A 16,538-nucleotide genomic window follows, 5' to 3' on the forward strand; every position below is an offset into this window, starting at 1 on the left:
AGCGGAGATTGACAGATCCAGTCCCCGGCACCCGACAGCAGCATCACCGCACCAGTCCACGGCACCTGGCTGCCGGGTATCAGGCGCTGCTGTCGGGTGCCAGGGACTGGAGCTGTCAATTTCCGCTCCATCCTATCTCTGCTCCCATGCGCTGCTGGCCACGCTGCTGCTTTTCCTCCTCCTGCCCCTCGCCATGCAGCTTCACTCTCCTCGTTGCACTGACCCCGACCCCGGGCATCCTCTCCAGGGACCAGGCACTTCTCCTCTCCACGGCCAATGTGGCCTCCTTGTTCCGCAAGTCCTGGTGGCCACAGTAGAGAAGGAGAGCCCAGGCCCTGCATCAAGCCTATGTACCCAGCACCTGGCCGCAGTACCCAGTGTCGCCTGGGCAACAGCCAGAGCGGCAGGGAGCCAGCACCTACCTGGCCACAGCAACTGACCCCCCACAGCAGCACCCCACATCAGGCAGCGACCATTGATGGCCCCCAGCATCTGGTGGCACAGAATAGGAAGGTCTGGAACCAGACGACCCCAGACACCAGCCCAGGGCACGTGAGTTGGCCAGTGTGGCCCTATCTCCAAGGGTACCCAGAGGAACACAGGCAGGACTAATCCTTAACCCCATCTGTGCCTTTTACTAGGAGAGGGGAGATTTTCACCCTCATTTTTTACCGCATTATTTATTGAGCAGCTTTATTCAATTTTTTAGCACAGTGTAAACCCCGTGCACGTCTGTGGGGACAGTTAAAACCCGGCGAGCGCTCTCACTGCGCATGCGCCGGTTTGGGACGCAGCGACATGACAACGGGGTGGGGGGGGCGCCAAACATGCACTTGCTCCGGGCACCGTGGAACCAACCTACACCAATGATGATCAGACATATAAAGAACCAGGATAGATGTCACACCGGCTGGAACTCCCACTGTTGCCACCTGCCCACTATTTGGAATCCTGCTGCCAGTGTAGCCGCCTGACTACTCTTATTGTCTGGTGCCACGTGGCAATAGAGTGGAGCTCCTGCGGAATACACCATAGTAGAAAGCCTGGCTATCATGGTGCGACACACTCCTCGATTACTGTATAGACTGTCTGTGTACCCCATACGCAATTCTGAAGACTGCTCACTCACTGCCCAGGCAACAGGTGGTCCCACGCCACCTTTCCTGGCACACACGTTGGGGAAAGTCTGGATGCATCGCTCCACATATCGCTCACTGCGGTTATTGCCACCAAATGCCCAGACTGCATTAACATAGCGTGCTTCATCAGGGCGGAGTGTAGAGAACTGCAGCTCGCTGTGGAAACAACAGAGGGGAAACAGCGGGAAATTAAGTTAATAGTGAGCAGGGATAGGATAATTTGGGAGATGCTTGAGTATTGTGATGTGACTGCATACAAAGAGCAAATACATAATTAATTACAAATACACACACACACACACACAATAGATACTATGCATTTGAAATAAAAATATAATTGTATTGATATTGACCAAAAGCAAAAGGCTTTGGTTAGTGCAAGATGCACTAAGCCTTGTAGAACGTGGCCATTGTCTTTAGGTTTACCAATCACAGATGATTTTTAATTATAGTTAACCAATCATATAATGGAATAATACATGTTCTACAAAATGCAGTTCATATTGCATACATTGTGAAATAAGTAAACCCAACGATCCATAGTTACCTCCCCTCCTGCATTCTGCAGGAGACTCCCTGAAATAGCAGCAATCTCCCTCTCTCCCTGAATAGTCTAGCAATCTCCCTCATTTCACCTAGCCCACATTACACTGTTACATCATAGTTACCTCCCCTCCTGCATTCTGTAGGAGACTCCCTGATATAGCAGCAATCTCCCTCTCTCCCTCATTAGTCTAGCAATCTCCCTCATGTCACCTAGCCCACATTACACTGTTACATCATAGTTACCTCCCTTTCTGCATTCTGCAGGAGACTCCCTGAAATAGCAGCAATCTCCCTCTCTCCCTGAATAGTCTAGCAATCTCCCTCATTTCACCTAGCCCACATTACACTGTTACATCATAGTTACCTACCCTCCTGCATTCTGCAGAAGACTCCCTGATATAGCAGCAATCTCCCTCTCTCCCTGAATAGTCTAGCAATCTCCCTCATTTCACCTAGACCACATTATGCAGCTGTTACATTTTTGGGGAAAAAAAGGAATGAGAGATAGAAACATTTACGCTGAATCATCAGCGCCATTCCCAGCATTGGTGATAAAACACAATGATCCCTATGGCTACATGCATGTCTTGTGGCAAATTATATGGAACCATGTGTAAAACACATTAGATGAACAATCCCTGACACATACCAGTGTCTTTTCTTTACCAAGTATAGCAGCTCTTACTTCGGTCCCCGGCGCAAATAGGCTGGGGACAGAATGATCCTGAATCACCCCCTAAGTCCACTTTTTTATCTGGTTTTACTTTGCTACTGCCTGGCCCTCCTCCTCTGTAGCAGGCAGAAATAGCGGCAGTGATTCCGAACACTAGGTGGTGTGCAGGTCTCAGTCAAAATGGTGCGGCGGCCATTTTGTGGGCATATCGCTAAAGTAAGAGTGCTTCGCTACACAGCAAAGCACTTGCTGTGAAGCCAGGCGCTGTGGTCGCGACGTGGTCACAATTTCAGTGCTCACGCATGCATGTTCTGGCAGATGTATTAAGCCTGGTAGAGTGGTAATAAAGCAGTGATAAAGTGGAAGGTGATAACGCTCCAGCCAATCAGCTGTGTTTGATAGAGGACAGTAAGAAGTCGATTGGCTGGGGCATTATCACCTTACACTTTATCATTTTACCAGGCTTCATACATCTGTAGAAGTTGAGGTGAAATTATATCACCTGTCTGAAAAGTCTGAACTGACTGAAAGGGGGCGGGCGCTAATGTCATGTGACCTCCGCTGCCCGCCTCAGACAGTCAATGACCCGCCTGCATTCCCTGGGGAACGCGCAGCATTTTCATGGGGGCGTTCCCCTGCAGCTGCTGGAGAGGGGCTTGCGGCCTGATCAGGGTCATTTATCATATGCGCACAGCCCCGCATTTCATTTGTGTTCCCATGAAAACGCTAGGCGTGCGTATGGAAATGCGGTTGCGATGTGTGTGTGGGGGGCAGACAGCTGACTTAACTGGATGTCAGCTGCCCGCCCATACCCCTGCTTTTCTTCACTCATATGTACGAGTGGTCTAGACCACTGGTGCGTGGGTGAGCGCTTTCCACATCATTCGATGGTCGCTGACCATCGAATGATGGGGGAGGTTCCCACAGGCATATGAATGGATGTTCACTAAAAAAACATCAGTTTGCATGCCGACAGTCCGAATTCGGCGTGCGAATGGGGGACACCCGCGTTCCATTCGCTAGGCAGGGTTTGGAACATTCGCTTCGGCGTGTGCATAGGTACGCGCAAAGTGATCAGAATAAGGGCCAAAGTGTGGCCACCGCTATGTGGTTCCCGTCTGAGATTATGGTAATCATGGAAGAGAATTGGTTTATAGGTTTCTGTGACATCATTATGTGAGACCCTCTTTTGTTCAGCATCTGTTTCTATCCAACTTGCCCCTTGTATGATCTCGTATAGCATTGTCTGGTTTATTGTACCTTACTGGGCAGTTCTTGGGTTCCGCTTCCTCTATCCCATCCCTCATGTAGAGCAGGTTACTTGTTGTGTGCATTTTGCTTCCATATGTGGAACTGACCTCTTCAAGCACCTCCCCCAACTGTGGCTGGCACCCTATGATAGGTATATTAAAAATATATTAATAAATCATTAATGGTAATATACACAATTATTTACATGAATAAATATTTACTAAGCATTACGACTGCCATGATAGTAAGTGTGGACAAATGGGTGATCACAAAATGTTCAGGGACAAAAACAAAAACACACAGATACCCGTATGTAAGTCTTTGAAAAGTACATAAGGAGGTGGTCCTTCTAGTCATCTAACTGCCTGCCTCTATTGGCCGAGGAATATTAGTGCTCTCTACCATGCAACTATGTAATATTTCATGTACATTTCCTCCCTATAGCAGCAAGTCTGGAAATATGAACATTCAAAATCTCTCAGTATTAATGGTTTGTTCAAAGCCAGCCCTAGCTTATATGATGCCCTAGGCAATATTTTGGTTGGTTCCATTTCTCCTTATTCACATTAATCCACACCGTATTTCTCCTTATTCACATTAATCCACACCGTAGTGGTCCTTATTAACATTAAACCACACCAGATTGCACCTTATTAATATTAAACCACACCATATTGCTCCTTATTCACATTACACCACACTGTAGTGATCCTTATTCATATTATCCCACACCGTATCCTTATTCACATTACACCACACAATGGAGGTTATTCTGATCGGAGCGGCCAAACGTGCGTACGTTCGCCATTACCGCACGCTAGCCGTACGCGGCCGTTAGGGTTAGGTCCACCCACAAATCAGCCGCTTACGTACGGGCAGAAATACCGTAGAAGGGGAGTGGCGTACAAATGAGCGTACGGCAACGTACGCGGACGGCCCAGCCCTTGCACTCCGACAACTGGCGTACAACTGAGCGTACGGCGCCGTTTACGGACGTCTTTTGTCCGTCTTCCCACCGACTTCTTGCGGAGATCTGAGCGTACGCCAGCTTGCACGGACGGGTCCCTATTGTTTTCAATGGAGAACTCAGCTTATGTCACCGCTCGTGAGAGTGAGCGTACGTCCGTGCACGCTGGCATACCCTTCACATATATGGACCTGCAAATCTTGCCTCTCAACTACTAATCTGACAATTGATTAATTAATCTATTTGTTATTCAATTATTGTTTTCTATTAACTCAATTGTCTACCTTAATAAAGACCTAATAAAACTACATTTGAACCCTCATTACATGTATATTTGTTATGTTCTAATGTGGCATTTTAATCACTATCTATGTGTCCCCATATTGCTGTTACATCAAGTTATGTTGGTGTTTCTGTATATGTACTAAATTATGTCCATAATTACTTTGTCCACAATGTGTAACATGTATACCTACCCTGATGTTATGTGTGATGTTTTAATCTAACAACATTAAACATGCATGCATTTTCACTATGTGTTATTTTACTCAAAAGCACACACATTCACACATCAATCATTACCCCTCACCTCAAATTACAAGTATAACGTACAGTACACATCTGTATGTACCTACCCTTACAAGCCCTCTAACATATTTATTAGTAAAAACACAGGCAATTTATAACAGAATCGAAACTTTTATTTGTAACAAACATAATAAGGGGGGGGGGGGGGGATAAAAATAAATTGAGGGCCTCCAGTTGCCCAAAAAGAATAAATAAATAGAGGAGGGTCAGGAACATTTCCCTCATGATTCTGGCGACCTCCTCCTGGTGCTGTTCAGTGTCTGTAGTGAAGGGATAAAAAAAAAAAAATTAATATATAACATACACAAATGTTTGTTGTATTTGTACATAATAAAAAGTTCAGAGTTATGTGTGAAGGCCACATACATTTGTAAACTACATTGAAGATGGGTCTGCTGTAAACACAGTACTAAAAAATAATATGTTAACACACACATACTGTACATAGTAAATAACATTAATTCAATTACTCCTTCATCAATGAATGTATGCTGTATCCCAATTGGTACTTTGGTTTTGGGGGACTGTCCTCTAACCTCACAATTAGCCTGTGCTATTTAAGGGTTATGACATTGTTGTGGCTTAAGCACTCCTTAGTATTTTAAATTTAGGACATTGCTGTACAAATTATAGGCCTACAGCTATGTTTGTAAAGCATGCATCCGCATGGCCTCACACACTATTACCAAAACAATCTCTACATTTAAGTTGCACCAGTGGCAGATTAAGCCTTTGGGGGGCCCGGGGTACTTTAGAGCGGGGGGCCCCCTTGCACTTGTCATTACTGGCCGCACACTGCATGGGCGAATATTATACTGTCAAAACACAGAGTAAAGGCAGAATAAACTTGGTCAATGGTTACCTGCAGGGGATATATATATATATATATATATATATATATATATATATATATATATATATATATATATATATATATATATATACACACACCACATGAAAAGCCTGTGTTTGTCCCTCTGCCCCTTACTCTGGAGGAGACCTCACAGTCCTAGTGCTGCCTCTGATTAAAAACCCTCCTATGACTAAGCTGCTGCTGCTGTTCTCCATGGACCTGAGAAGCATGTAATGAGCTCCACCAATCAGAGCTCAGCACAAACTTCTCAGCCTCTGTCCTCTGGTGCAAAGTGTCATGGGACTTAGTCAACTCCCAGAAATGCACTGCACACTTGTGCAATCAGTGTGCCTTGGCTCCCGATGCTCAGCACCATAAATCATTGTCACATTGGCAGATAGGTGAAGCTGCAGCACTACCCCACCCATGCACAAAACATTTAGCTAAAAAAAAACAAAACATAACTTAAACATTTTATTTTTAAAAAATACATGACAACCACAGGGGGCCCCTAGCTAGAGGGGGGCCCAGGGGCACTGACCCCTTGCGCCTCCATTATAATCCGGCCCTGTGTTGCACATCATGCTGGGAACTGGAGTTACCCAACACCTGGAGCCACATAACTACCACACCACTAATGTCGGATATCTCATTGGATGTACTGTTATGTCAATTATTCAAGGGGTGAGGCATGGCCACACTCAAAAAAACCACCAAGGGGAGCCTTGTTCCTGGAGAAGGACAGGACACACCTCATGGTCGGCCTGCAGTGATATGTTGCAACTAATGTTGATGTTGGATACACATATGTGGTTGTTGTGATTGTTTATGTGTAGAAATGTGTAGGTCAACATTAGACACATTATTTACTTACGGCTACTTGAGCCATCCTGGTCGCCGCTGGTTGGCTGTGCAGTGGTTGGGGGGGTCAGGAGCAAGGGGGATGGTCCTGGAGTTTGGACCGAGGTAGTGGGTGTGAGTGGGGAGTGGAGAGGTTTGGGGGTGGGTGGTGGAGAGGTGTAGGGGGGTAGGAAATGGGGTGGGGAGGGGGGGGGTGGGGGTTGTGGAGGGGGTGGGGGTTGTGGAGGTGGTGGGGGTTGTGGAGGGGGAAGGGGATGGGGAAATTGTGTGGGTCCAAGCTGCACCCAGTGTCTCCAGTGTTGGGGAGGGGGTGTGGGTTGGGGAGGGGGTTGTGGAGGGGGTGGGGTTGTGGAGGGGGTGGGGGTTGTGGAGGGGGTGGGGGTTGTGGAGGGGGTGGGGGTTGTGGAGGGGGAAGGGGATGGGGAAATTGTGTGGGTCCAAGCTGCACCCAGTGTCTCCTCTTCTTCCTCCTCCTCTTCTTCCTCCTCCTCCTCTTCCTCCTCCTCCTCTTCCTCCTCCTCTTTCTTCTCCTCCTCCTCTTCCTCCTCCTCTTCTTCCTCCTTCTCCTCTTCCTCCTCCTCTTCTTCCTCCTCCTCTTCTTCCTCCTCCAGGGCTGCCTGGTCCCGGGCTGCCTGGTCCCGGGCTGCCTGCTCCCGGGCTTCCATGCGTGCCCTTGCCCGTGCTGAAATGTTCATGTTGATGGCATAGAAATCGAAGATTGGGTTTCATAAAAAAGGGGGAAAGAAAAATTCACATTAGTCATGCTCATAACCTTCAAAATTATCATTGCTGTGATATTTCAGACATTTATCATGCAAACTATTTGATATCCTACACCCAAAAACTGATCAACTACTTAAACCCCCCCTATACACCCCCTATACACCCATATACACCCATATACCCCCCATATACACCCATATACACCCATATACACCCATATACACCCCCATACACCCATATACCCCCCATATACACCCATATACACCCATATACCCCCCATATACACCCATATACACCCATATACACCCCCATATACACCCATATACACCCCCATATACACCCATATACACCCCCATATACACCCATATACACCCCCATATACACCCATATACACCCATATACACCCCCATACTCAGGAACATATTTATAAAAAGTACACAAAACATTGCTAAAAAATGCGGACATACTAGTAATCAAAACTTACATCGGGCAATATGGCGGCGAAGGCTGCTGAGTAACACTGGCTGCCGCCTGCGCAGGTCTGACCAGCGCCGCTCAACCTGCCCCAGGCTTCTGCGGACGCCGGTCGTCGAGAAGATCAGGCGGCGGGCAGCAGTATACGCCCGCCGCTTGTCCACATTACTAACATATGGGCCCCTGGGCCCCAGGTGACGGTCCATAACTTCGACCAGGGCCAAAAGCTCAGAGGTGGAAAAGGGCCTAGCTCGAGGACAAGTCATAGTGGCAATGGTGCAGTTATTAATTGCAGGTACATATATCACTTTTGGTGCTTGCTGATTGGTCGAAAAAATTGTTTGTTTGGTATTAACTTTATTAATCCCTCTTACATTAACAAACTGGATGCGAATAGAAACTTACGCGGACCGTTCCGATATACACACACACCACAACCAACAGCATGCATTCAATGAAGAGAGAAGTACTGTATTTACAGTGTGCGGAAAATAATACACGCAACCCTCTACTTACAACTACGCTGCTTAAAGGGGGCACGATACACCGATATCCATGGAGAGGAGTACTGTATTTACAGTGTGCGGAAAATAATACACGCAACCCTCTAGTCATAACTACGCTGCTTAAAGGGGGCACGATACACCGATATCCATGGAGAGGAGTACTGTATTTACAGTGTGCGGAAAATAATACACGCAACCCTCTAGTCATAACTACGCTGCTTAAAGGGCCACAATGCGACATGTTGCTGTATGACAATTTCCTACACATTACATATGTAAGGAAAGCATTGTAACGTGATGTTTTGAAATGTGACTCACAAGGCATACACGAACCTCAACAGATACCAGCTGACAACACTCATCATTGGAATGACAGGTGCACACATTTCACGATGTAGCCCACAATGCTCCACAACCTGTGTATGTGCATATACAGGTGATTGATCAGGTGCGTTGAGACCTGCGTAGTTTAAGCGGGAATTATCGGCGGGAAATATCGGCGTAAATTTGCATCTACATTGCGGGAAAAAATATACGCCCCCTTGTTCATGGCGGGAGATTAACATATAAATATTCAGTCAGATGCAGCCCACAATTGCTGCAAACATGTCTGACTCTGACGATTCTGCAGCTGAGGACGCTCTGCAGAGAGCTACAGCACAATCCCTGCTTGATGCACTGAACAAGAGGGAACAGGAGCGGAGAAGGAGGGCCCAAGAGAGGAGTCGCCTGCAAGATCAAGCGGGCCCCTCAGTAACAGGCCCTGGTGAACCTCCACCAGCTCCACAAGGGCCAAGCAACCAGCCAGAACAAGAGGTTGCATCTCTCCAAACAGGTGTGACCCAGCAGGTGCATGGTGAGAGAACTGGGGCCACCAGAAAACGTGCTGCAACATCTAGGGTGATGACTGAGCAGGATACCACCACCAGAAAGAGAAACCCTGCATTTGTAGAGGCCGAAATGCGAATTCTAGTGCCCAGGGCACGCGAATGGATTGAATTGGCAACCAGGAAGCCGGGTGCCAGTGCAAGGAGAAACCTTTGGGACAAGATCACAGAGGAAGTGAACCAGGTGGCACCAGTGGTCAGAACTTGGGATGCGGTGAAGAAAAGGTTAGTGTGTTTGTCAGGGCAATTTTTCAGCAGTCTCCAGCAGGAACTGAGGCCCTTATTCTAGTTCACTCTTTCTGCCCAAATATTTCTTAGATGGACAAAACCATGTGCACTGCAGGTGAGGCAGGTGTTACTTGTGCAGAGATAATCAGATTTGGGTGGGGTTTTACACCTGCCTCACCTGCAGTGCACATGGTTTTGTCCATCAAAGAAATATTTGGGCAGAAAGAGTGAACTAGAATAAGGGCCTCAGTTCCTGCTGGAGACTGCTGAAAAATTGCCCTGGTCTTTGTCCCCCTGATGTCATATGTGTGTACATATGTTACATGTATGTTTTGAGACTAATAGAAAGGTGTGTTTGTAGATAGTGCTACACTTCAATGTCACATGTGAACACAACCATGTCTAATAACCCACATTGATATATGAAACATGCACCATTGGTGTGATGTGAGGTTATGGGCACAGTTCTGCTCATGTGAAGTATGTGATGGGACAAGAGAAAGTGTGTTTTTGAAAGAGTTGTTGTAACATGTTCCATATGATGCTACTGAAACAAGAATGAGCAAACTGTGCACATGTAGCTGGTGAGAAACTACACATCCCAGTATGCCATTCCATAGTTAAATTACTCCATAATAACCACATTGTCAAGCTATGGTGGAATGTGTAGTTTCACACCAGGTGGAGGTGCCTAATTTGGCCATGGATGATGTCATTTCTGCATAGTGATGTATGTATGTGCATTTAGTGGCCTAATGAATGAGATGAGACACTGAAATGCCTCCTAATTGAGACATGAATGTGTGTGTGGGACACATATGGCAAAAAAACATAAGATCACCCACACTAGGAAATGTCACGTAGCTAGGGGTACCACATAGTACCGTTAATTCCGGACACATATTAATTACACAGGTTCTGTGGCTGGCTGACTTCAAGACTCCACTTCACCTAATTTTAAACTGCCACAGAACCTGTGTAAGTAACATGTGTCCGGAATTAAAGGGACTAGGTGGTAACCCTACACGTAGCACAGTGGTGCACATATCTCATGGTGATATTTGTATTTTTAAACTTGTAGGTGGACTGACTTCAAAAGTACACTGAAGAGGAAGATGACTGACCGGTACAACCACAGCATGTCCACCGGGAGAGGTCCTATGCCTGACCATTTGGAGTATACCCCCCTGGAGCTGGACTCCTGTGACGTGATTGATGTGGGGGAGATCAGGAGGATCTCCAATATGGACAGTGAGCTCCCGGCGGAGGTCTTTGCTGCTGCTTTTGATGGTAAGTCACAGTAATGCATTGTATTTAGAAAGATATTTTTTATTGCGTATGTGATGGTGACATTGTTTTCAATTCTTATCCTAGCAGAAGCAGAAAGCCAGGATGTACCGGCAGCATCTTCCTCTGCAGAGCCACAGGTGGAGCAAGTGGTCCAGCCTCCACCAAGACGTCGCCCCCAGCCCCAGCCACAGGAGACATGGAATGAGAGCCTGTTGGTGACGCTGGACAGGATCGAGCAGCAAGGGGTGGATGCTGCAAACGTCAGCAGCAGGTGGCGGATTTTCTGGCGGAGTGGAAGGCCACAAACCAGCTGCAGGTTGAGGCCTTGAACCGCATTAATGAAACTCTGGCGGCTGGCATAGTAAGCATTGGCCAACACCTCAGCCGCCAGAATGAACTTCTTGCGGAGCAGCTGTCCACCGCCAGGTCCCTAAGGGACAATCCCCCATCTGCTGCCCCACCCCAAGCTGCTCCCCAACCTTCCACCTCGGCTGACCCTCCTGTGTCGACTAGGGGAAGACGCCGAAAGCCAGCTGAGCCAAAGGCCCCTGTCCCCAAGGCCCCATCTAAAAGGGGCAAAAAAGGGCCCAAATGAGACCTGGTTCACTTCCTCTGTGGTTGGAGGCCAAAGGTTTAAATTGCACTGGACATCCGCTTCCTGAGTTGCCCATCGATCCATTTGCATGCCATGGGCATGAAAGTTCGTATTTTGACCTCTACAAATGCAGGATATTTTTTTTTGGTGGTGTGTATCTTGCTTAGTATTCACCCTGGTTGTTGCAGTACGTATTCTGGTGTCCCCATTTCTTTCACCATTGCATTTGCAGGGTAACACATGTTTGGAGATATGCAACCTCTTGTTCTGGCTGTTTTATTATTTGTGTGTCTATTTTATTTGTTTATTTGATTTCTCACATTAAAGTGTCAAGCTGTGATGCTGAACAGCAAATAAATTTATTTTACAAATTAAATCTAAATTGTGGTATGTGTCATTTCTTGTGTGAAACAAATACTAGATTTATGTGTACTTACTGACCAGGGTATTTTTGAACATTTGTTGAAGTGTGGTCGAAGTTTCCCATGTGTAACCCTCTCCATGGCCATTCCCATGTTCCTATCCAACTTTTCCCTGCTAATTAGTTTGTGTCAGCACATGTGCAGAGCAACTTAATAGGTGAGAAAGCAGTTTGTGTGCAGGTGAGGTAGCTCCTACAGTAGTAGGTAAAAGCAGGTCCAGAACAATGCTTTCCTCATGGAGTGGGTGAGGCAGACAAACAAGGGTGAAAAGGTACATTTGTGTAGGAATGCATATGTGTCCTCCCTAAAAAAAGATGTGTGAATGGGCCAAACATGATAAATTAGCTTGTGAACAAACATGCATAACTTTTTAAATATATATGATTTGACAGTGTCATAAGCAGATGTAGGAATCCTTTGTTAGAGAGATGAGAGTGCAATAATGTGATTGGTGGCATCTTACATCCAGAGTGTAGTCAAATCCAAATCATAGCAGATGAGATAGTGGTACAGGTCATTATTTTGGGTACTATACAAAGATTGTGTGGAAAATAGTGGTCATGGGCTTCAAACATTGCTGAAACATCCTTTGTAGGTGTTAGATGTGGTTTATGTTATTGTATCCTAAATACAAAACCTATGTTAGTATTAGAGTGAACACGTTGACACATGTCGACTTGTGTAGATTGAGTGTGCTACTGCGTAAAGTCTATGAAAGCACGTAGTGAATGTGTCTAACTGTTTAGCAAATACCTACCTTAGCGTATAAAAAGATTCTTACCTTAAATTAAACAAACCTTTAAATGTGGAGAAGTATAGAAACATAAGCTTCCAATGTGTTTGCGTGCTGTATGTGTGGCTTGCAGGCAGTGAAATCATGGTTTGGACTTAATAGACTGCAGCATTGCTTATTACATTCAGGTGTATGTGTTTGAGTAGTAATCAGCGTTAATTAGCCAACTCAGGCGCACGCTGGCATGCGGTATCTGTAGGGGTGGTTTGAGCTGGCGGTTGGCGGCCGCCTGTTTGGTGTCCGAAATGAACGGTGCCTTAGTCGATCGTGCGGTAGTAGCACCGCTCATTTTTGGTGCACACCCCCGTGTACGCCCATATTTACGCCCATTTTCCCTCATTATTTCGGCCGCTCCCATCAACACGCCCCTATGCCGCCCCATTACCCGTACACTCGCGTACAGGTTTTTTCGCACGTTGAGAGCCCGGCCGTGAGCGTTGTGGAGTGTTCGCGCCGGCGCATTAGCGTATCTGCACATGCGCAGATCATGAAAAACCCTGGGACGTACGCGTACGGCCCGGCCGCACCAACCAGAATAAGGCCCAATATTTCACATTCTGCTGGACTTTGCATAGGCCCATAGAAGGAGGAGCTGCTGGAGCTGGGCATAAACACCAGCCTTTCTCCAGGGAAGTTGGCTATTTTCATTACCACCTGCTGCTGCCCCCACTGTCTCTGCTCTCAGCACTGGTGCTTCCACTGCTGCTGGCTCAGTTGTATGAGCTGCATGACCCTAGGTATTCTAAATGCCAAAGGCATTTGTCTAGTTTGCCAATGCCTAGGGCAGGCTCTGGGTTTGTTAAGCACTGTGTGAGTTGCAGTGTGAAGTTGTCAAATACATAAATAAAATATTGTATGTGTTCAGGGCGAAGCATACTCACTAGGTGCCAGCCACCGTATTAATATAAGTGCTTTGAGTGAATATGAATGAGCAGGATCAGCAACCAAGTACAGTGGCTGCAGCCAGTAATGATAGTACTACAAAATCTAACAAAGGTGTCAGAAAGTTAAAAAAAGGGCACCTGAAATCTAAATAGTTCACAATGTAAAAAAAAAAAAAAACAATGCCCCCCCAAAATACTAAGGCTGAAGTACAGACTGTATATTCACAACTACCTGAGGAGAGTCTAGTGGATGTCCATATTAACTACAGTGTATATGAGTCTGACATTTATCACACTGTAACTCCTTCTGAATGGCATTACAAGTAAACATGGTTATGATGTCATGATAAAAATTGAGGATGCTAATGTGGAGGAACAACAGGATGAGTGGGATATTTGTGTGCTATCTAACAATCATACAGATATTGATGATGAGGAGGTTGATGAGGTTGTTTCTGTGTCAACCACTAGTGGCAGCAATTCTTTCCTGTGATTACAAAAAGAATGCCATTGTGATGCCTGGGCATAAAACCAAAAAGCCACTTTTTGGGTGTTGGATTAGTTCTATGCAAATCCTGACAACATTTGTAGCAATATAAAATAGATATTGCTTAGTCAATATAGTAATACCCCTCAGGTACTTAAAAGGGAGGGGTTACTCTAAACAAGATAAATACAGTAAATAAATCCTCCCAGCATACCAAGAAGTATTAGTAAAAAAAATGTTCGTCTGCTGATTCCCTTCGTCAGTCCTTCAATTGGTTATTGGTCATCTACTATATTCAATATAAAATACTTTTACTTACACACCATAAACCAAACTACACCAACATACATCTCTTATCTCACAATAGGCGGGATGCTCTAAAGCAAAAATGCGGTATAAACCCCATTATCAGGGATTTTAATGTATTTTTATATGCACTAAAGCCCCTCCGCCAGGGCAGCAGCCTATGGGCTTCTCTCCGCAGCACTGCCAGAGGGATTTGTTGATACTAGGGGCAGTGTTCAGCGGTGTACCTAGAATTTATAGGTCCAATAGCAAATCTTGAATGCCCTCCTCCTACTGCAGGAGAAAAAAGTGACTGGAGTGATAGGCAAAAAGGATGCCAGGGAGAGAGCGAGAGTAACAGCATCAGGGAGAGCAACAGGGAGAGTGAGTGACAGCACCAGGGAGAGCATCAGGGAGAGAGAGAGAGTGACAGTGTCATTAAGAGCATCAGGGAGAGTGAATTAGAGCATCAGGGAGAGAGACTGACAGCATCAGAGAGAGGGTGATAGCATCAGGGAGAGGGTGATAGCATCAGGGAGAGAGTGATAGCATCAGGGAGCAAAAGTCAGGGAGAAAGGGAGGGACAGAGAGTGGGAAAGAGAGCATCAGAATCAAGGAGTGTGGCTGTCAAGGAGAGAGTGACAGCATCAGGGAGATCAATTGACAGTGTCAGGGAGAGATAGAGGGAGATAGAGCATAAGGGAGAGTGTAAGCATCAGGGAGAGAGAGTGACAGCATCAGGGAGATCACCATGGAGAGAGTGACAGCATCAGGGAGATAGAGCATCAGGGTGTGACAGCATCAGGTAAAGATTGACAGCCTCAAGGAGAATGAGTGTGTCAGGAAAAATGAGTGAGAGTGATAGACAGAAGGGGAGAGAGAGAAGGGGGGGGTGAGCACTAACCAGACTCTGCAGAGGTACCTGATGGGGGTGGGCACTTCCCAGTATTCAGCTCCCTTTTAACATTGTCTGGCCCCCCCTCTAGTCCCCATGCCTCTACATCTTCCGTGGTTGGCAGTGCCGGCATCTCCCTCCCTCCCTTCCTCCCCCTTGATCAGCAGCAGCGCTGGCATCATAGCCATAGCAGACGCCTGGAGCCCACACTCCACTCTCCTTGCCATTGCTACGTCCCAGCTCCCAACTGATATCTCTTGGCATATTAAGAACTGTACTCAATAGTAGACTAATACTGCTTCTCATTTGTTTACTATTTTACAACATTTTATTTCTTGGTTCCAGGTCTTGTTTCAAGTAAATCATTAATATGCATCTCCCTCTGTGCCCTACTCACCTTGTATCTGTAACTCCTGCTTCCAGTTTACAGCCTGGGGATCTTGTAGCATCTGGTGCAGGCTCTGTGCATCTTTACTGAAGATATGGTATGTGTTGGTGTAAGCATCTAAAGGATCTGTCATTTCCTAGGATAGGTTAGATAGATAGGGTTTAGAAATGGACACTAAAGCCCCAAATAAAATTATTGAAATATAAACAATGCATTCATTATCCAGTGTGTGTTAAAGTAGCCTTGTAGTAGAATCACGAATCACGTACACGGATTCCTTCACCACTGTTTTATTTCTTTTTGATGACTACAAATCAGCGACTTTAATAGAGTATGCTGTTCAAAGCCCTGACACTCACTAACAGAGATCTACTTCCTAGTCATCAGCCCCTATTTGGGATCGGTTATATTGACAAATGGCTTGCAAATTGCCAGGCCAACCCTCCCAACACACTGGCATCCAATAACATTGCCCCACAGAAGAAAAACCACATATTGACCCAGGGACCACTACCACCACCACCCCCCCCCCCAACACACTGGCCTCATCATAACCGTGCAACTATATCACATGACCCTGCTGCCACCTGAATGCCGCCTGGGCCAGGCTACATGAGTGCAGCAAGGTGGGCATGGGTCAAAGTGGTAGCCACACTGTGCTCACTAAAGGATAGCACCCATGTGAACCCGCTCTGCTCAAATGGATAAGAAAGATTTCTTTCTCTTTTCTCTTTCTCTCGGGTTGCGGACATTGGGGAGTTCATGGAAAGTCTGCCCAATGTTACTGAAGCAAGCTAGCGTTT

General features: G+C 46.3%; 1 protein-coding gene across 1 annotated transcript in view; it reads right to left on the reverse strand.

Moving 5' to 3' along the window:
- Positions 1 to 676: 676 nt before the first annotated feature.
- Positions 677 to 16,538, reverse strand: part of LOC146007545 (uncharacterized) — a 125,112-nt gene continuing 109,250 nt past the window's right edge. Inside the window, exons 12-14 of the mRNA XM_083145980.1 lie at positions 15,745 to 15,871; positions 3,619 to 3,751; positions 677 to 1,295 (exon numbers count right to left, since the gene is read on the reverse strand). Of these exons, the coding sequence (XP_083002106.1) occupies positions 902 to 1,295; positions 3,619 to 3,751; positions 15,745 to 15,871 (654 nt within the window). The 3' untranslated portion in view covers positions 677 to 901. The remainder of the gene's footprint in view (positions 1,296 to 3,618; positions 3,752 to 15,744; positions 15,872 to 16,538) is intronic.

The sequence above is a fragment of the Crinia signifera genome, chromosome 6 (assembly GCF_055691185.1).
Source record: "Crinia signifera chromosome 6, ASM5569118v1, whole genome shotgun sequence".
Taxonomy (NCBI): domain Eukaryota; kingdom Metazoa; phylum Chordata; class Amphibia; order Anura; family Myobatrachidae; genus Crinia; species Crinia signifera.